A 21,247-nucleotide genomic window follows, 5' to 3' on the forward strand; every position below is an offset into this window, starting at 1 on the left:
TTTAGTGAACAGATGTATCTTTTTAAAGGAGCATAAAAGATGCTGGGGAATAAGCAACAAGCTAAGCAGCATCTGTGGCAAGGGAAATAATTGATCTCTCAAGTTGCTAACTTTCATCAAAACTCAGTGAGAAGACAACATGCTTCAAGTTGCAGAGATTCAGAAATTGGATGGAATTTCTGTAATGACTCCAATTCTCCTTCTGTCCCACTCCAAACTCTACACGTGGTTGTACCTGTTTCCATTTATCACTTTTGTGTTGATTCTTAATTGCTGGATTTTAAAGTAATTGGTGCCTGTTCAGTACCCTATCACATATTTCCTCAACCTCTCTCAACTTTAGGCTTAGTACCATACAGCACGGTAACAGGCCCTTCAGGCCATCTAGTCTGTGCCAAATCATTAATCTGCTTAGTCCCATCAACCTGCATTCAGACCAGAGCCCTCCACATCTCTCCCATCCAGGTACCTATACAAACTTCTCTTAAATGTTGAAATCGATCCTGCATGTACCACTTGTGCTGACAGCTCATTCCACACTCTTATCACCCTATGAGTGAAAATGTTCCCGCTCATGGTCCCACTAAAATTTTCAGCTTTCACCCTTAACCCATGACCTGTAGTTGTAGTCTCACTCAACATCAGTGGAAAAAGCCTGCTTCCATTTACAAACACAAGAAAGTGCTGAAGGAACTCAGCAGACCAGGCAGCATCAATGGAAAAGAGTACGACTGGTGTTTCGGGCCAAGGCCCTTAATTGGCTTTGTATTACCCTATCTATATCCCTCATCATTTTGTGTCCCTCTACCAGATTTCTCCTCAATCTTCTACCTTCTAGGGAATAAAATCATAATCATTCCACCATTCCCTATAAATCGAGTCCTCCGGTCCCGGCGACATCCTTGTAAAATTTTCTCTGTACTCTTTCAATCTGATTTACATCATTCCTGTATGTGGTATAACTGGACACAATGCTCCAAATTAGTCTCACCAACATCTTATGCAATTTCAACATAATATCCCAATTCCTGTAATCAGTGCATTGACTTATAAAGGCTAGTGTCTCAAAAGCTTTCTCTTTGACCCTGTTTACCTGTGATGCCACTTTCAAGGAATTACGGATCTTATTCCCAGACAGCTCTGATATACCACACTCCTTAATGACCTACTGCTCACCGTGCTGGTCCTCCCAAAGTACAACACCTCATGCTTTTCTGCATTAAATTCTATCTGCCATCTTTCCAGCTGGTCAAGATCCAACTGTAAGCTTTGACGGTCTTCCTCACAGACAGACAGACACACTTTATTGATCCCAAGGGAAATTGGGTTTCGTTACAGCTGCACCAACCAAGAATAGTGAAGAAATATAGCAATATAAATCCATAAATAATTAAATAATAATAAGTTAATCATGCCAAGTGGAAATAAGTCCAGGACCAGCCTATTGGCTTAGGGTGTCTGACACTCCGAGGGAGGAGTTGTGAAGTTTGATGGCCACAGGTAGGAATGACTTCCTATGATGCTCAGTGTTACATCTTGGTGGAATGAGTCTCTGGCTGAATGTACTCCTGTGCCTAACCAGTACATTACGGAGTGGATGGGAGTCATTGTCCAAGATGGCATGCAACTTGGACAGCATCCTCTTTTCAGACACCACTGTCAGAGAGTCCAGTTCCACCCCCACAACATCACTGGCCTTACGAATGAGTTTGTTGATTCTGTTGGTGTCTGCTACCCTCAGTTTGCTGCCCCAGCACACAACAGCAAACATGATAGCACTGGCCACCACAGCCTCGTAGAATATCTTCAGCATTGTCCGGCAGATGTAAAAGGACCTCAGTCTCCTCAGGAAATAGAGATGGCTCTGACCCTTCTTGTAGACAGCCTCAAGTGTTCTTTGACCAGTCCAGTTTATTGTCCATTCGTATCCCCAGGTATTTGTAATCCTCTGCTATGTCCACACTGACCCCTTGGATGGAAACAGGGGTCACCGGTGCCTTAGCACTCCTCAGGTCCACCACCAGCTCAGTCTTTTTTGCATTAAGCTGCAGATGATTCTGCTTGCACCATGTGACAAAGTTTCCCACCGTCGCCCTGTACTCAGCTTCATCTCCCTTGCTGATGCATCCAACTATGGCAGAGTCATCAGAAAACTTCTGTAGATGGCAAGACTCTGTGTTGTAGTTGAAGTCCGAGGTGTAGATGGTGAAGAGAAAGGGAGACAGGACAGTCCCCTGGGAAGCCCCAGTGCTGCAGACCACTGTTGCAACACAGTGTTGCAAGTGCACGTTGCCAGTCAGGTAATCAATAATCCATGACACCAGGGAAGCATCCACCTGCATCACTGTCAGCATCTCACCCAGCAAAGCAGGGCAGATGGTGTTGGATGCACTGGAGAAGTCAAAAAACATGACCCTCACAGTGCTCGCTGGCTTGTTCAGGTGGACGTAGACACGGTTCAGCAGGTAGATGATGGCATCCTCAACTCCTTGTTGGGGCTGATGAGCGAACTGAAGGGGGTCTAAGTGTGGCCTAACTTAGACTGTTGTGGCTGGAACTACTCTAGAACAAGTCTGTCCAGGGTCCTCATGATGTGGGAGGTCAATGTCACCAGTCTGTAGTCATTGGAGCCACTGGGGCGCGGCGTCTTCAGTACAGGAACAAGGCAGGACGTCTTCCACATCACAGGAACCCTCTGGAGAGTCAGGCTCAGGTTGAAGACATGGTGAAGTACTCCACATAGCTGGGGGGCACAGGCTTTGAGCACCCTGGGGCTGACACCATCCGGGCCTGCAGCCTAGCTTGTCCACTCTCTGTCCACTACATCCCCATTCATGGTGTCATCTGCAAATTTGCTGATCCAGTTTCCCATAAATCATCCAGATTGTTGATATAGATGACAAATAACAACTGACTCAGCATAGATCCCTTTGGAACAGCACTAGTCATAGGCCTCCAGTCCTGTAGGGCAACCATTTACCACGCTCTGGTTTTGTCCACAATGCCAATCCAGTTCACTGCCTCATCTTAAATGCCAATTGACTGGTCCTTCTTGACCAACGTCCTATGCGGGGCCTTGTCAAATGCCTTGCTAAAGACCTTGCCTCATTATCCATTGCCTTGCCTTCATCAACTTTCCTGGTAACTTCTTCAAAAAACTCTACAAGGTTGGTTAGACGTGGCTTACCACACATAAAGCCATATTAGCCTATCCCTATTCAGACCTGAATATCCGAATACTTGTATACCTGGTCCTTTAAAATACTTTCTAATAACTTTCCCAGTACTGATGTCATGCTCACTGGCCTATAATTTCCTGGTTTATTCTTAGAACCTTTTGTAAACAACAGAACAACATTAGGTATCCTCCAATCCTCTGACACCTCACCCATTGCTAAGAATGTTTTAAAAATCTATGCTAGGGCCCCTGCAATTACTGCATTAGCCACCACAATGTCCGAGGGATCGCCTTGTCAGATCCTGGGGATTTATCCACCCTAATTTGCCTTAAGACAGCAAACACCTCCTCCTTTGTAATGCATATAGGGTCCATGACTTCGCTGCTGCTTTGCCTCAAATCTACAGACTTAGTGTCCATCTCCCAAGTGAATACAGATGCAAAAAAATCTGTAAGATCTCCCCTGTCCTTTTTGGCTCCACACATGGATTACCATTGTGATCTTCCAGAGGACCAGTTTTGTCCCTTGCAATCTTTTTGCTGGTAATAGATCTGTCAAATTCTTTGGGATTCGCCTTTACATTTTCTGCTAGAGGAAACTCATGTCTTCTTTTCACCCTCCAGATTTCTTTAACATGTTCTCTTGCATTCCTTACACTATTCAAGTATCTCGTTTGTTCCTGCCTGCCTATACCAGCTATGCACCTCCTCCTTTTTCTTAACCAGAGCCTCAGTATCTCTCAAAACCTGAGGGAACCTAAACTTGTTGCTCTTGCCTTTTATTCTCATAGCAACATATAAAATCTGTACTCTAAAAATTTCACTTTTGAAGGCCTCCTACTTCCCCGATCCTTTCTGATATCATCAAAATTGGCCTTGCTCCATTTTCTTATCTCAACCCAAGGACCAGACACATCCTTTTCCAAAATTACCTTGAAAATGATGGCATTATGATCGCTAGATGCAAAGTGTTTCCCTGCACAAATTTCTGTCATCTGCCCTGTCTTTTTCCCTTATAGAAGATCCAATATTGCATCTCTCTAATTGGCACTTCTCTGTACTATGTACTGATTAAAGAAGCTTTCCTGAACATACTTGACAGACACTTAACCATCAGCCATGTTCCAGTAAGAGAGTCCCAGCCAATATGTGGAAAGTTAAGATCATCTACTATCACAACTCATGTTTCCCTGACTAATAATGCCATCCTTCCCACTCTGTCACATCTAAAACAATGGAACCCCAGATCATTGAACTGTCAGTCCTGGCTCTGAAGCTAAGTGTCACTAATGGCTACAATGTAATAATTCCACATGCTAATCCATGCCTTAGCTCATCCACCTTGCCTATAATACACCTTGCACTGAAATACACGCAGCTCAGAGCAGTAGTCCCACCATGCTTGACCTTTTGATTGCTGACTTTGTAGGCTTAACAACCACTTTCTCCACAACCACTCCACTCTCTGTTCTGGTGTTCTGATTCACAACTGTAGTTTAAACCCCCTTCGTGCAACACTAGCAAACCTTCCCACTAGGATGTTAGTCCCCCTCCAGTTCAGATGCAAACTGTCCCTTCTGTACAGATCCCACCTTCTCTGGAAGAGAACCTAATGATCCAAAAATCTGAAGCTCTCCCTTCTACACCAACACCTTAGCCATATGTTAAACTGTAATAATCTTCCTATATCTGGCCTTGCTAGCACAAGGCCTAGGAAGCAATACTGAAATTACAGCCCTGTAGATCCTGACCGTAACTTATCATTTAACTCTCTGAACTCACTTTGCAGGACCTTATCACCCATTTTACTTGTGACATTGATACTGACATGGACCACGGCCTCTGGCTTGCACTCCCACTTAAGAATACCGTGGACTCGATCTAACATGTTTCTGACCCTAGCACCTGGGAAGCAACAAACCATCCTGGAATTTTGATTTTGTCAACCTTTCTGTTCCCTTAACCAACCAATCTCCTTATCACAGCTAGCCTCTTCTTCTCTCCTTGCCCCCCCCACCTTTCCTTCTGAGCCACTGAGCCCAAATCATTGCCAGAGACCTTACCATGTGGCTCCCCTGCTAAGTCACCCCCCCCCCCATACAATATCCAGAGTTGTATACCTGTGGTATACCACTCTGATTATCCCCTTCCTCCTCTTGATCACCCAGTTACCAGTGTCCAGCACTTTGGGTCTATCAGCCCTACAGCCTCCTGAATGATGCAGAGTTAATCCAGTTCCAGCTCAGCTCGGTCTGTTGGAAGCTGCAGCTGGATGCACTTCTTGTAGGTATAGTCATCAGGGATACTGGAGCTCCCTGCCATAGAACCATAGAACATTACAGCACAGAAACAGGCCTTTTGGCCCTTCTTGGCTGTGCCAAACCATTTTTCTGCTTAGCCCAATGACCTGTCCCTGGCCCATAACCCTCCATACACCTTCCCACTTTCCCACATTGCCTTCCCATATTCTGCAAGAGGAGCATTCTGGTATCCTGAATGGCATTCCCACTGTTCTCAAAGTGCAATAAGAAAGAAATAAATAACAAAGAAAAAAATCTACCTGATGCCTCCACCTCTCCTCACTGAAGCCTCAACTCCCCACTCCAACACTAGCCCACTCACACAATGGCCGCACCACTTAAATCAACTTCATTTTATTGGTCCTTGCCAAGTGCTGAATTATGCATAAACTCTCTCTAACCCTATGCATTCCGGTGTCTCCTTGGGATCCTTGACCTAAAACATTGATCTTATTTTCCAGTGTAGAGTAAGTTACACATTTTATTCCTTATGAAATAGTTTCTTTGTATTTACTGCACAAGATCCTTTCATGCTTAGTGAAAATCTCTATTGGATAAACCAGGATTACATAGTCTGCCCTTGTAAGGCCTCATATCATTATTCTCTCCTGAGAGGAAGTGGCTATCTTTTGTATGGACCATAGACTAACAGAGATTGCGTTTAAAAGCTACATAGCTTTGAAAGAGGAAGAATTGCATGTGGTGTTCCATTGTTGGTTAAGTGACTGAAAACTAGACAAAACAAACAACAATACCTGACCTTTGTCAGAGGTAACCGAAAAATAGGGAAATATTTAAATTTGCTTCAGTTGGCTTTAAATATATCCATTGTGAAATCTTATTAATGTTTTCCTACCTTTTTATAACTTACATTTTGAAGCTGTTGGAGGTAGAGAACAAACATCTAACTGGAACCATGTACGTACAAAAAGAAATGAGCAAGCAGCTTAATTAGTTAGAGGCGCTTCAATATTTTCCTTTTTTAGCCATTACAGAGGCAAATTGAATTATATTACTTGAAAAGCTTTGTGGAAGTTTATAGAAGCCCTGTTTATCTGAAAGCTGTTAAATATGCCACAAGCATTTCCATAACATATAAAATGCTTTGATTAAAATAATGCACCTATTAAAATAGTATTTTATTAATTAAATATGCAAAAAGTACATACCTGTAATTTTATTGATGACCATCATCACTTAATGTTGGGCAGGTTCAGTTGCTAAGGTTATTGGCTGATAGAGAATTGAATTATATAGAGTCTCAATTTGGTCCCCTCTTTTATTAGGGGAACTAGGGAAACCTGCCCTTTGGCTCAGCTCGTTCACATTGACCAAGTTTTCTATTTAAGTGAGGCCTATTTTGCCTGCATTTGGCCCATATTTCTCTCATAAAACAGTAGAGGAACTAGTCAGCTACTATACAGTGCCTTGAAAAAGTATTCAGCCCTCACCCCTTTGTTCACATAAGTGAGTATTACCAACAAGGATTTTGATCAACTTAACTGAGAATCTTTATTTATGAATCAAATGCTCGTTTTTTTCATAGTAGAGCCCAAATATCAGGGAAAATGAAAATCTAAAAATTCAAAAACTGGAATGTCAGTGGTTCAAAAGTATTCATCCTTTTGGTCAGTACTTAGTTGAATCATCTCTCACAGCTTTTATAGCCAGTAGTCTTTTTGGATAAGTCTGTTAGCTTTGCACAGCATGATGGAGTAAGATTTGCCCATTCCTCCTTGCAAAATTGCTCAAGCTCTGCCTGGTTAATTGAGGTCTTACCAGAGATGTTCAATAGGATTAAGGTCAAAACTGAATGGGCCACTCAAGGGCATCAATTTTCTTCATTTGAAGTCACTCCATGGTTGCTCTGGCAGTGTGCTTTGGGTCGTTGTCCTTCCGAAAGTTGAATTTCCTTTCCAATTTAAGCTTTCTGGCAGAGGCTAGCAGGTTTTTATCCAGGATCTTTCAGTATTTGACAGCATTCATCTTCCCATCAATCCTGACCAAATTTCCAGTCTCTGCTGCTGAAAAGCTCCTCCACTATTTACTTTACAGAAGGGATGGTGTTTCATGGTTGCTGCACAGTATTAGATTTGCACCACATGTTCCACTTAGTGTTGTGCCACATTAGTCTCATGGACCAGAAGACTTTCCACATATTTACAGTATCTCCTCAGTGACACTTTGCAAAGTCTTTACAGGCAAGGATATGCTTTTTTCAGTGGTACAAGTGGCATAGATCTAATATTGCACACCATTGTAAACGTAAATTTGCCGGATCAAATAACGACAGCACAAAAAGATCGTTACTTATCAGCTTATTTCTTTGAGCTCAGCCAGCGAGGGAACTTGGTCCGGACATCAGGGGAGAAGCATTCTCATCCCTCCGGCTGCTTGACATCAGAATTGTTACAGTTTATAAGGCCACCAATACAAAAGAACAATCAGTTTGATAGACACTCCAGCCAAGTCAATGGACTATTGATACAAAAGAACTATCAGTTTGATAGACACTCCAGCCACTTTAATTAAAAAAAGGAATGTCCTACCTGGTTTGTTAAAGCCAAAACTTATTACAAAGATAAGAACATCCACCAAATTTATGCTTTAATTAAGAAAGAAATGCCCTGCCTGATTTCCATCAGGTACTGCCTTTTGTCGAAATCAAAAGGTGTGAAAAATCAGGAGACATCTTAAGTGGATTTGTATGAACTTTAACGCTTACCTTGTTTCAAAGAAGCAGCTGTGAGATATTATTCAAACACACTGAAGTCACTCACAAAATACACAGATATAGTCGGTACTTAATCCATTATTTACAGGAATCTGAGAATCCCCCAATTCCCTTAAACTTTGTCATTCCCTCCTTTTTATCATTACATGATAACTTTTCAGAACAGATTGTTGCTTCTACAGCATGATACAAAACATACCCAACATGCTCCCTGTTCTTCTTGCTTAGCGTAGGTATGGCAGAGGGACAGAAAAGTGTTAACCTGGGGGCCTCCTGGAACAGGGGCAGGTCCCCTTAGGGTCATTAAAATCATCAATAGCCAATACATTTTTCAGTCCTTGTCAGTTCTGCCAGTAACGTGTTTACAGTCCGTTTGATGTATCCACCGGAGCTGCCCTTGCACTTTCACTGCAGTAGATGTTGTCAGTAGCACTTGGTATGGTCCTTTCCACCTGATGGAAATTAGACAGGGTATTCCTTTCTTAATTAAAGCATAAATTTGGTGGATGTTCGTATCTTAGTAACAATTTTTGGCTCCAACAAACTTTTTTTAAATTAAAGTGGCTGGAGTGCCTATCAAACTGAATGTTCTTTTGTATTGGTGGCCTTATAAACTGTAACAATTCTGATGTCAGGCAGTGAACTTGTTTGAACCGCCAGAATGCTTCTCCCCTGATGTCTGGACCAAGTTCTCTCGCTGGCTGAGCTCGAAGAAATGAACTGATAAGTAACGATCTTTTTGTGCTGTGGTTACTTGATCTGGCAAATTTACATTTTCATTTGATGCCGTGACTGGGATCCCAACATAGGGAACGCCTCTCTGGGCAGAATAAGTGACGGGGGCTTGAATCGAACACAATTGAGTGGCAGAAATCAAAAGGTGTGAAAAATCAGGAGGATCTCTTAGTATCTTTCCTTTCAGTTAGTCCTGACGAAGGGTCTCGGCCTGAAACATTGACAGCACTTCTCCCTATAGATGCTGCCTGGCCTGCTGTGTTCCACCAGCATTTTGTGTGTGTTGTGACATCTTATGTGGATTTGTGTGAACTTTATTGCTTACCTTGCTCCGAAGAAGCAGCTGTGAGATATTATTCAAACACGCTGCAGTCACTCACAAAATACACAGACATAGTCGGTACTTAACCCATTATTTACAGGAATCTGAGAATCCCCCACTTCCCTTAAACTTTATCACCATTGTGGAGGAGGGGCAGAGCGCAAGTTATCCAAGTTTGCTGATGAGATGAAAATAGGTGGAAGAATATGTAACAATGTGCAAAAATGTTTGTGTTTAGGAATGGGAAGTGTTGTTTCAGTGTTACTGGTGATGCCACATTTGGAATACTTTGCATAGTTTTGGAACCTTTAGAAAGTATACTGTTACCGGAGGCAGTCCAAAAAGATTCACCAAACTAATTCTTGAGATGAAAGGGTTGCTGAATCACAGGTTGCTAAGGAAATGAAATCGATATTCTTTTGAGCTTAGAAGAATGAGGGGTGATCTTATTGAAGCATGTAAGATCCTTGGAGTGCTTGACAGGATATGATGAATGGCTAGTTATTTAAAACTGATGTCTCGGAATTTCTTGTAGAGGGCGGTGAATCACTGCAGTTCTTCATATGGTTGTGAAAGCTAGATCATGGGGCATATTTAAGAGAAAGTAGATAAATTTGTAAAGATCAGGGAATTGAGGGCTATGGAAAACTGGGAAGAAGAGATAAGTTTGGAAGAGGTCAGAATGATACTAAATATCAGGATAGACTGTAAAGTACCAAGTGTCCTTGTCCTTATTTTTATGTGGATCAAGTCAATTAAGAACTACTTGGAGCCCTACCCAGAAATCACATTAACTGGAAGGGATGAGTTTTTTTTACTGAGGAATGGAGAATTTTTCACAACAGATTCTGGCTGCCAATTTCATTCACTCTGACTGTCAATTTCAAGTTTATACTGCGGAATAGAGAATTTTTTATTCAGACTCTGGCTGCCAATTGCATTCTTTGTTTCGTGCAACAGCCAAGTTACATGGAAGGGACAGTACTCTCCACAATTACACTTGTTAATGTACCGTCTCCTAATCTATTGTCACAACTGTTTGTTTTAATGTTTGTCTGTAGATTTGATAATTTTCGCATATCCAGTGTTAGTACTGAGCATGGAGCTTCCTTTGACTGTCTTAATTCTGTATGCTTGTGAACATTTTAATTATCCTTTATGTGAGCTGTGTTTTTGCCAGTAGGATATTAACTACAAGATCCATTTGAAATGGTAATTATATTGCTTATCAAAGTAAAAATGTTAAATATACAGTTTTGATTTTGGCTCTTTTTATGGTTATGAGGTGTAAGATTACTTGAGTTTTACATTTTGAATGACTTCATTCTGAATTGCTGACCATTACAGGACTGCATTCTGACAAAGAGCACAAAGTCGGATATATGTAGCTCAACAAGTCTCCTGATTGTAAACTGAATTGTAATCATGGAAAATTTTATGCCAGAAAGAGGCCATTGTGTCTGTGCTATTCAAAGAGTTATATACATTCATTCTATCTCTCAGCATTGTGTTGACCCGCTTCCCCCGTGTAAATTTATTTCCTTATTTCTCCACTAATCATCCTACCAAATACTTTTAAGTCTGTGCATCTGGTGTTTGATCCTCTGCGAGGTACTCTTAGACTTTCAAAGTTTTACACTCATTTATCAAGACTCTTCTGTCAGCCTCTTATATTCGAAAGGAAACAGCTCCAGCTTTTCTCACCAATAATTTTTCAGTCCTGGCAATATTCCTTTAAATCTCTGTTGCATCCTTTCCAGAGCAATTATACCCTTATTGTAATGTCGTGTGCACAGTACTCAAACAGAACCCTAATGGGTTGTAGAATCCTGGAGTCATAGAGCATTACAGCACAGAAACAGCTACTTTGACCCAACTAGCTGTGCTGAACTGTTATTCTGCCTAGTCTGATTGACTCAGCCCTGGACAATATCCTTCCGTATCCCTCCCAGCCATGTACCTATATAAACTTCTCTTAAATGTTGCAATCAAGCCCATATCCACTACTTTCTCTGGCAGCTCATTCCATATTCACACCACCTTTTGAGTAAAGAGGTTCCCCCTCAGGGTCCCCTTAAATATTTCACCTTTCATTCTGAACCAATGATCTCTAGTTCCAGTCTTCCTCAACTTAAGCAGAAAAAGCCTGCTTGCATTTTCCCTATCTATAGCCCTCATAATTTTGAACACCTTTATCAAATCTTCCCTTATTCTAGAGAAAAATGTCCTAACCTATTTGACTTTCCCTATAAATCAAGTCCTCAAGTCTCATCAGGTCTTCTATATAGTTCCATCATAATCTCCATGTTCTTGAGTACTGTGCCTTGACTTCATCAGCTAATTGATCTGTTATTACATTCAAGGATCTATGGGCATAGAGGCCAAGGTTCTTTGGTTCCTCCTTGCCCAAGGCTTGCCCAATATTTTGTATACAATATTGCCTGCCACCTCTTCAAATGCAACTCAATGCACTTGTCTGCATTAACTTCACTTTTCCATCCTCTGCTCAAGTAACGGGTATGTTGTCCTACATCTTGAATCTAACCTTATTGCCAACTGCACGGCCATTTTTAGTATCATTTGCACACTGCTTTCTTATTTTGGTTGAAATCTTTAAAGTATAAAGCAGAAAACAAGGGAGCAGATACTGAGTTTGTGGAATACTGCTGGTAATGTTTTCTAGCCTCAGAATATCAGTAAACTGTTATCCTTCACTTGCTTCTGTAGCCAGTTTTGGATCCACTTTGCTCCATTAATTTGGATCCCAAGGACTTTTACTTTGAGCCAGCACTCCATGTGGTATCTTCGCAGTGTCTCTGAATGCATTTACAATATATCTGTCAAAGCTAGTATATGCATTACTTGTTTTTACATTCTTGAGCTCTTCTGCTGGAGAACTATATAAAATGGTAGAACTAATTAACAACCCTGCCTGCTGCAACACTCTAGCTCCTCCCTCAGGGTGTGTTTTGTTGGATGACAAGCACCCCACTCATGGTGAATCACAGAAATCCAAGCCAGAGTACAGTACTGGAACAGACAGGAGTGTTTCTCCTGGTCTATCTACTCCAGGGGTATGTGGTTATCTGTGATTATTTTAACGCCAGTCCCTCTGCTCGTCCTCAATTCCCCTTGCAGAGTTTCTTTTCTCATCCTTTCCTTCCTTGCTTTCCTCTTCCCTTTTTTCTGCACTTCCATTCTGATTGCTTCCTTACCTCCTTGTCCTCCCTTCTCTCTTCCCAATGCTGCCAAACTTTGTGAGCCTTCTCTCAGTGAACCCTTTTTTTCCCCTCTACCATCTCTCACCCCACTGCCTGCAGCACCATCTGACTGACTTCTCCAAAAAGGCAAATTGTCATTGTCATTGGGGAAACTGCAGTTTGGCACTTGTTGGCATGTAATTGTTTTGTTTTTGTTTTTCCCCCTCCCCCTCAAATCTTTTCCCAGTCTAATCTTGCTCGCAGGGGTCTAGATGAAGATGATCTTTGCCCAGAGAGCAACGGTCAGTCACAGAGTGACATGAGACAGACGCAAGAGGAGTTTGGGGATGAAGAAGAGCTGTCTCTAAAATATGGAGCCAAACATGTCATCATGCTGTTTGTTCCTGTCACTTTGTGCATGGTGGTGGTGGTGGCCACAATCAAATCAGTCACTTTTTACACAAGGAAGGATGGCCAGTTGTAAGTATTTCTTTGCTCAAAGTTTCTCCACCTCCTCTGACTTGCCATTTTAAGGAAATGATGTTTTGGTAGAGATGTAGCAGAGGCAGCATCTTGAACTTAAAGTACTTGAAGATAGTGCTAAGCAGGCTGTTTATCCTCTATAGTGGTCTCCTCCTGCTCCTTCTCACCCCATCATCCCTTTCCTGTTTGTGCTCCTCTTCACTCGACCTTTAATACTTTTACACATGCCTTATCTTTTTTTCCCAACAGCTTCCATCTTCTCGATACTCCCTAAATTAAGTCTCGGATACTTTATTGAATTTCTTAGTGCTAATCTTGTGTATCAGTCTTGATTTTTGGAAGCCAAGTATAAAATCTCAACTATATTTGTAAGCTTTTCTGCATGTTTTGGGGCATTGAGAAAAGTAACACAGTGCTCTTAGTTTGCAAAACTGTCCACTCAAACATCAAACTAAAGCTCTGACTTCTAACATCACACCCTGGTCTGGGCACCTTGAGTGAAGCAAGGAGATGGAACATGAATTACAATTGGCTTGGTGGATTCTTTAAATTACTTCTAGTGAGAAAATTGGGAGGAATTTGTGAAACTGCTGCAAACTTTGATTAAAGTGGATGTTTGCGGCACATAGTTATAAAGTACTACAGCACAGAAACAGGGACTTTGGTCCATCAGTCCATGCTGAAACAGTTATTCTGCCTATTCCCATCAAGGACATTCTGGCATCAGGGCATTCTGCCCTGTACTTAGACAATTTTCCTTAAATGTTGAAGTCAAACATGCAAACACCACTTCTGCTGGTAGCTCGTTCCACACTTGCACCACCCTCTGAAGAAGATTTCCCTCAGATTCCCCTTATATATTTCACCTTTCACCCTTAACCCATGATTTCCAGTTATAATCGCACCATCCTCAGAAAAAGCCTGTTTGCATTTACTGTTTCTAAACCATTCATAATTTTGCATGTCTTAATCCCTAACTCTGCAGGCAGGATGGTAGTTAAGGTGCTGGAATGCTTCTCCTGTAAGATATGAGATCACAGGATCCCTGATTATTACATCTTTGGGAAGTGCACCCAGCTTCAGCTACTGACTGACAAGGTCCAAAAACTGGAGCTGCAGCTGGGTGTGCTCAGACCCATCTGGGAGGATGGAAACCTCATGCATGAAACTTTGACTGAGGTGGTCACACCCAGACTTCAGGATTCATATGGTAGATGTGTGACCACCAGGGCAAGCAAGGGGTGTAAGCAGTCCGTCTACGGTTCCCCTGTGACCATTCCCCTCAGCAATAATATCCCTTTGGGTATTTGAGCAACACATACAAAATGCTGGAGGAACTCTGCAAGCCAAGCAGCATTTATGGAAAGGAGTATAGTTGGTGTTTCGAGCCGAAACCTTTTGGCAGGACTGGAGAAAATAAAGCTTAGGAGTAGATTTAAAAGGTGGTGGGGAGGGGAGAGAGAAACACACAGGTGATAGGTGAAACCAGGAGTGGGAGGGATGAAGTAAAGAGCTCTGAAGTTGATTGGTGAAAGAGACTGAAGGCCATGGGAAAAAAATGGGGGGGAAGAGCACCTGAGGGAGGCAATGAGTGGGCAAAGAGATAAGGTGAGGAGGGATAAAGGGGGTGGTGGACGGCATTACTGGAAGTTTGTGACTAAGACCCCCCCCCCCTTTCTTTTTCTTCCATGGCCTTCTGTATCTTTAACCAATCAACTTCCCACCTCTTTACTTCCTCCCAGTTTCACCCATCACCTGGTGTTTTCTCTCCTTCCCCCTACCTTTTAAATCTACCCCTCAGCTTTTTTTCTCCAGTCCCACCGAAGGGTTTCATCCCAAAGTGTCAACTGTACTTTTTGCCATAGATGCTGCCTGACCTGCTGATTTCCTCCAGCATTTGGTGTATGTTGCTTGGATTTCCAGCATTCTGCAGATTTTCTCTTGTTCCCTGTGGATATTGCTGAGTGGGATGACTCATCAGGGCACAGCAGTAGCAGCCAGACAAGTGGCACTGGGACTGGTTTTAAGGCTCAGTAGGGAATGGTAAAGAAAGGTAGAGTGATAGTGATAGGAAAGCCAGGATGTCTCAGAGTGGCTGCAGAGAACTCTCATTTGGGAAGGTGGCATTCAGGGGTTGTAGTGCGCATTGGCTCTAATGATATGGGTAGAAGGGGGAAGATGTCCTGTACAGTGAGTATAGGGAGTTACAATAGATACCAAAGAATAGGACCTCCATGAAATAATTGGCAAGAAGCAGCGAGAGTTAATTGGGAACAGTTGTTTTTGGGTGTCCACATCTGACATGTGGAGGGTGTTTAAAGACGAACTGTACAGAGTACAGGGCAGGTATGTTCTAGTCAGAAGGAAGGACAAGGATGGCAAGGTAAAAGAACCTTGAGTGTCAAGAGAGGTAATGAATGTAGTTAGGAAGAAAAAGGGAAAATATATAAAAGCTAAGGAGCTAGGATCAGAGAGCTCTATAGGATTAAAAAGAAGCCAGAAAAGAACTCAAGAAGGGAATTAGGAAAGCAAGGAGGGGCCATGAAAAGTCCTTGGCAAGTAGGATTAAAGAGACTCTCAAGGCATTTTATACATACAACAAGAGCAAGGTGATAACTAAGGAGAGAGTAGGACCACTGAAGGATAAAGGAGGGAACATTCTGTTGAATGCAGAGGATGTAGGTGAGGTCCTAAATGAGTACTTTGTAATAGTATTTACCAAGGAGAAGGATGTGGAGGATAGGGAGATTAGTGCTGAGTGTATTAATTTTTTAGGGCATTTCAAGGTAAAGGAGAAGGTAGTGTTGGTTTTTTAAAGAAGATTAAGGTGATAAATATCCAAAACCAGATGGGACCCCATGTTACTGAGAGAGGCAAGCAATGAGATTATCAATATCTTTGTGTCCTTTCTGATCACAGGTGAGGTTCTAGAGGACTGGCAAGTAGCTAATGTTCCATTATTCAAGAAGGGAACCAGGGACAATCCTGAAAAGTATAAACTGGTGAGCATCACATCAGTAGTAGGGAATTTCCTAGAGAGGATTCTTAGGGATAGGATTTATGAGAAATTGGAAAACCATGGCCTAATTAGGGAGAGTCAGCATGGCTTTGTGCAGGGCAAGTAACTTGACTGAGGTTTTTGACAAGGTGATGAGGGTGATTGATAAAGGTAAAGCCATGAATGTTGCCTACATGGATTTTAGTAAGACGTTTGACAAGGTCCTCCATGGGATGCTCATCCAGAAGATTAAGATGCATGGGATCCATGGTGAATGGGCTGTTTGTCCTATAGAACGCAGTGACTGAAGGCACTTAGTCTAGCTGGAGGTCAGTGATTAGTGATGTTCTGTTGGGATCTATGCTGAGACCTCTGCTGTTTATGATGCTATTTAAATTACCTGGATGAAAATTTACAAGGGTGCATTGGTAAATTTGCAAATGATGCAAAGATTGATGTTGGTGTGGTTGCCAAGCTTAGAAGATTGGCAAAGAATACAGAAGGATATAGATCTGTTGCAGATATGGACAGAGAAATGGTAGATGGTGTTTAACCGGCCAAATGTGAAGTGTTGCACCTTGATAGGTCAAATGTGAAAGAACAGCACATTGTTAAAGGCAAGACTTTTAGCAAAGTTAATGAGCAGAGGGATCTTGGGGTCCAACTTAATAGCTCCCTGAAAGTGGTTGTACAGGTTGATAAGGCAAACACGAGGAAATCTGCAGATGCTGGAAATTCAAGCAATGCACACAAAATGCTGGTGGAACACAGCAGGCCGGGCAGCATCTCTAGGGAGAAGTGCTGTCGATGTTTCGGGCCGAGACCCTTCGTCCTTACTTTATTCTAGAGTGGCAGAGACTGAGGGGAGATCTGATAGAGGTTTATAAGATTATGACAGACATAGATGGAGTAGACAGGGAGCATCTTTTTCCCAGGGTTAAAATGTCTTAATAGCAGAGGGTATGCACCTAAGGTGAGGGGGGTTGAGTCCAAAGGAGACACAAGGGACAGTGTTGAGTGGTGAGTACCTGGAATACGCTACCAGATAATTAGGGATATGTTTAGATAGACACATAAATGTGAAGAAAATGGAAGGATATGGAGATTGTGTAGGCATAAGGGATTAGTTAAGTCAACCATGATTTCTATGTACAGTTCTATGTTCAGTGTTTTTTATTGAATTTTACCTCATTCTCCTACATTCCAGGGAATAAAGTCCTAATCTATTCAAACTTTCCCTGTAACTCAAATCCTTAGGTCCCAGCAATATCCTTGTAAATGTTCTCTGTACTCTTTCAATCTTATTGTTATCTTTTCTGTGGAGAGGTGACCAGAACTGCACACAGTGCTCCAAATTAGGCCTCACCAAAATCTTGTACAACTTCAACATAACATCCCAAGTCCTATACTCAATTTGGAGGGCTATATGTCAAAAGCCCTCTTTATGACAGTATCTACCTGTGATGCCGCTTTCAAGGAATTAAGGATCTGTATCCCCAGATCCCTCTGTCCTGCTGCACTCCTCCAATGCCTACCACTCTCAGTACAAATCCTCCCAAAGTACAACACCTCACATTTGTCTGCATTAAATTCCATCTGCCATTTTTCAGCTCATTTTTTCCAGAGGTCTGAATAGCCTTACTCGCTCTCCACTAGATTCCCAATCTTGGTTTTATCAGCAAATTTGCTGATCCAGTTTACCATACTATCAAAGATATAAATGACAAACAACAATGGTCACTGCACCAACCCTTGGCACATCACTAGTCTCAGGCCTCCAGTCACAGAGACACCCATCTACTATCTCTGGCATTTGTGAAGCCAATGTAGAATCCAGCGGACTACCTCACCCTGAATGTCCACTGACAGAACCTTCTTGACTAGCCTCCCATGTGGGTGTTGTTTTAAGGCCTGACTAAAGTCTTTGTAAACAACATCCACTGCCTTTCCTTCATCAACCCTTTCACTTTCACTTTCAACTTCACTTTTGAATGCCTCCCACTTACTCAGTGTCCCTTTGCCAGAGAACAATCTATCCCAATCGTTGCTTGCCAGAACTTTTCTGATGCTATCAAAACTGGCCTTTCTCCAGTTGAGAATTTCAGCTTAAGGACCAATCCTACCCTTCTCCATAGTTATCTGGAAATTAATGGGATTATGATCACTAGATTCAAAGTGTTCCCTTACACATACTTTTGTCACCTGCCTTGTCTCATTCCCTAATAGGAGATCCACTATCACATTCACTCTAGTTTGGATCTCTTGTGTTGATGAAGAAAGTTTCCCTAAGTACATTTGACATGAAGTGCATCAAACTTAGTGACAACTTTCACAATTAAACAATACATGCACATTCTTAAAATGTAAAGTAAAATTGAAAATGTACGTTGTTGGGATTCCTGGCCCAAAAATTACAGATGGTTCAACTGGGTGTAATGGAGAGCAAATAACTAGTAACCACAAGGGTTAGTGGATTTCTTGGAACTTTTCTTCACCTAAGCCAGTCCCTGCAAAAAAAAAGACAAGTAACTGAGGCAGAAGGGTGTTGAGAAAAGAGAGCTTGTCAGATTGGGTGGGGATAGCCTTGGCAATGAAAATTAGAGAAATTAATTAGATATGGAGGCTGGTGGAAAAAATCTGCCCTCCTCCACATCACAGATCTTCCATTCACCTTTCTATTGACTTTAAAGTAGTTAAATCTGTAATATAGCTGCTTTGAAATGCCTTGACTGAAGCATTAGTTCTGTATTTCTTAGCTTGTCTCTGCAGAGCACTGGAATATTTCTATTTCTTTTAGCACTCATATTTTTCTTTCATTCATTTCACAAGAGTGATCCATTAAATGAGGTAAAATAACAATTAGCAGAACCTTTTCCATCTTTCGGACATCACACTGGAAGTCTTTTTATTCTGTTTCCAAACTGCTTGTAGTGTATCAGAAACACAAGGTTGAAAGTAATGATTAAGTGTGTTAATAGGCTGAATGTATTTATTGAGGAATAGAAGAGATCAGACTCAAGTGAAATAACCAGAAAATAATGTACAGATAAACAAACTAAACCGAAATAGGAAACTGTTCAGCAGAAATGCATCGCAATTAAGAAGCCAGGAACTTGGCAGCAGTAAAGTGGGGAAAAAAAATGCCCTGTTCATTGGCAATGACAAAGATGAGGAATGAAAATAAACTTCAGGCAAAATTTGTAAAACTTGTATTAAAAAGAAGCCATCTTATACATTAAGAATGGAGGGGAGAAAGGGAGCTATAAACCAGTCAGCCTGTCATCAGTTAGGGAGGGGAAATGGTAGAAATTATTAGGGAAGAACTAACAGGGCATGTGGAAAATAATAGGAGGCTTGGGCCTGGTTGATATAGGGTTTTAAATGAGAGGTGGTGCTTGACGAATTTGCCGTGGTTTTACACTTTGGAAAAGTCCCAATGAAATGTCCCTTAAGAAGTTATTAAACAGAAAAGAAGTACATGGAATTGAGTCACATAGAAGTGAATTGAGGATTGGATCATGGGAGACGTGAATTGAGGATTGGATCATGGGAGACGTGGATTGAGGATTGGATCATGGGAGATGTGGATTGAGGATTGGATCATGGAGGCATGGATTGAGGATTGGATCATGGGAGACGTGGATTGAGGATTGGATCATGGGAGACGTGGATTGAGGATTGGATCATGGGAGACGTGGATTGAGGATTGGATCATGGGAGACGTGGATTGAGGATTGGATCATGGGAGACGTGGATTGAGGATTGGATCATGGGAGACGTGGATTGAGGATTGGATCATGGGAGACGTGGATTGAGGATTGGATCATGGGAGACGTGGATTGAGGATTGGTTCATGGGAGACGTGGATTGAGGATTGGATCATGGGAGACGTGGATTGAGGATTGGATCATGGAGGCATGGATTGAGGATTGGATCATGGGAGACGTGGATTGAGGATTGGACTGTTGAGGCATGTGTTGAGGATTTTTAAGGGGCAGACAAACAGAGAAAGATTGAACAGGTCTTTTTCTGATTACAAAATGGACCAGTTGGGTGACAGAGATCAGTGCTGGCCTTTAACAAGATTTATCAGTGAGGGTGAGGGGATCAGGTGTTTGCTAGTGATACAAGTCTCAGTGGCAGTGCAGTGATGGGCAGGATACAGAAAGGCTTCAGAGATGATAGGCAGGAGAAATAAATGTGTCAGGAAATAGCCAGAGATTTTATTGAATAGTGAGAATTTTTTTCTTTTTACACTGAGAGAAAATTCAGAGCAAAGTATTCTCTTTACATTGACTCTTCCACTCACAGTTTTGTGTCACGGTCTTAACATTGACAATTCTGCTAAATATTATGGGCATGCTATGCTGGTGGCAGAATGTATGTCTTTACTTGCAGGCTGCTCCCAGCATATCCTTGAGTGTGAATGTAAATGACATTTTTCAAAATCAGATTTATTATCAGGTCTATTACAACATTATATTAAACTCTATAATGTTAGATTAAAAAAGTACAAATTAAAATTAATATATATAAAACAAAAGTGAGGTAGTGTTCATGGGTTCAATGTTCATATAGGAATCATATGGCAGAGGTGTAGAAGCTGTTCCTGAATCACTGAGTGTGTGCCTTCAGGCTTCTGTACCTCCTTTGACAGTAACATTGAAAAGAGGGCATGTCCAGGGTGATGGGGGTCCTTAATGATGGAGGCTGCCTTTGAGGCACTGCATCTTGTGGATATCTTGGATGCTGTGAAGGGCTAGAACCCAAGATAGAGCTGACTAATCATAACTTTCTGTAGGTTCTTTCGGTCCTGTGAAGTTTTTGAGTGTTTCAGTTGACAAAGCAAATCTCCTCAATCTCCTATTGAAGTATAGCAGCTGTCTTGCCTTCTTTTTAGCTGCATCGATATGTTGGGACCAGGTTAGAGCCCCAGAGATGTTGACACCCAGGAATTTGAAATCGCTCATTTCTGATCACTGGATGTTTTGGTGTACATTGTAATTTTGAATCTAAGGTTACCTTCAGTCTCCTTCATTCCAGAGTATCCAGTCCCTCCTTATAACTCAAGCCTTCCAGAACTGGCAAAGTCCTTGTGAATCTTTTCTGTATTTTCTACCTACGTTATTATATTTTACCTATAGTATGGTGACTGGAACTGCACAGACAGTATTAATAGATATTCTCACGAACATTTGTACAGCTCTAAAATGAAATCCTAACTCTTGTACTTAATGTCCCATCCAAAGTAGGCAAGTGTACTATACACCTTTATCTTGGCTACCTGCATTACCACT

The 21,247-nt window shown here is 41.8% G+C and overlaps 1 protein-coding gene across 3 annotated transcripts in view; it reads left to right on the top strand.

Moving 5' to 3' along the window:
• The window catches only part of psen1 (presenilin 1), a 138,818-nt gene that overhangs the window by 45,337 nt on the left and 72,234 nt on the right, over window positions 1–21,247 (top strand). For all 3 annotated transcript variants that reach the window (XM_059951664.1, XM_059951679.1, XM_059951672.1), the window contains one exon: window positions 12,717–12,949. In XM_059951664.1, coding sequence (XP_059807647.1) covers window positions 12,717–12,949 — 233 coding nt within the window. The remainder of the gene's footprint in view (window positions 1–12,716; window positions 12,950–21,247) is intronic.

The sequence above is a fragment of the Hypanus sabinus genome, chromosome 2, assembly GCF_030144855.1.
Source record: "Hypanus sabinus isolate sHypSab1 chromosome 2, sHypSab1.hap1, whole genome shotgun sequence".
Taxonomy (NCBI): domain Eukaryota; kingdom Metazoa; phylum Chordata; class Chondrichthyes; order Myliobatiformes; family Dasyatidae; genus Hypanus; species Hypanus sabinus.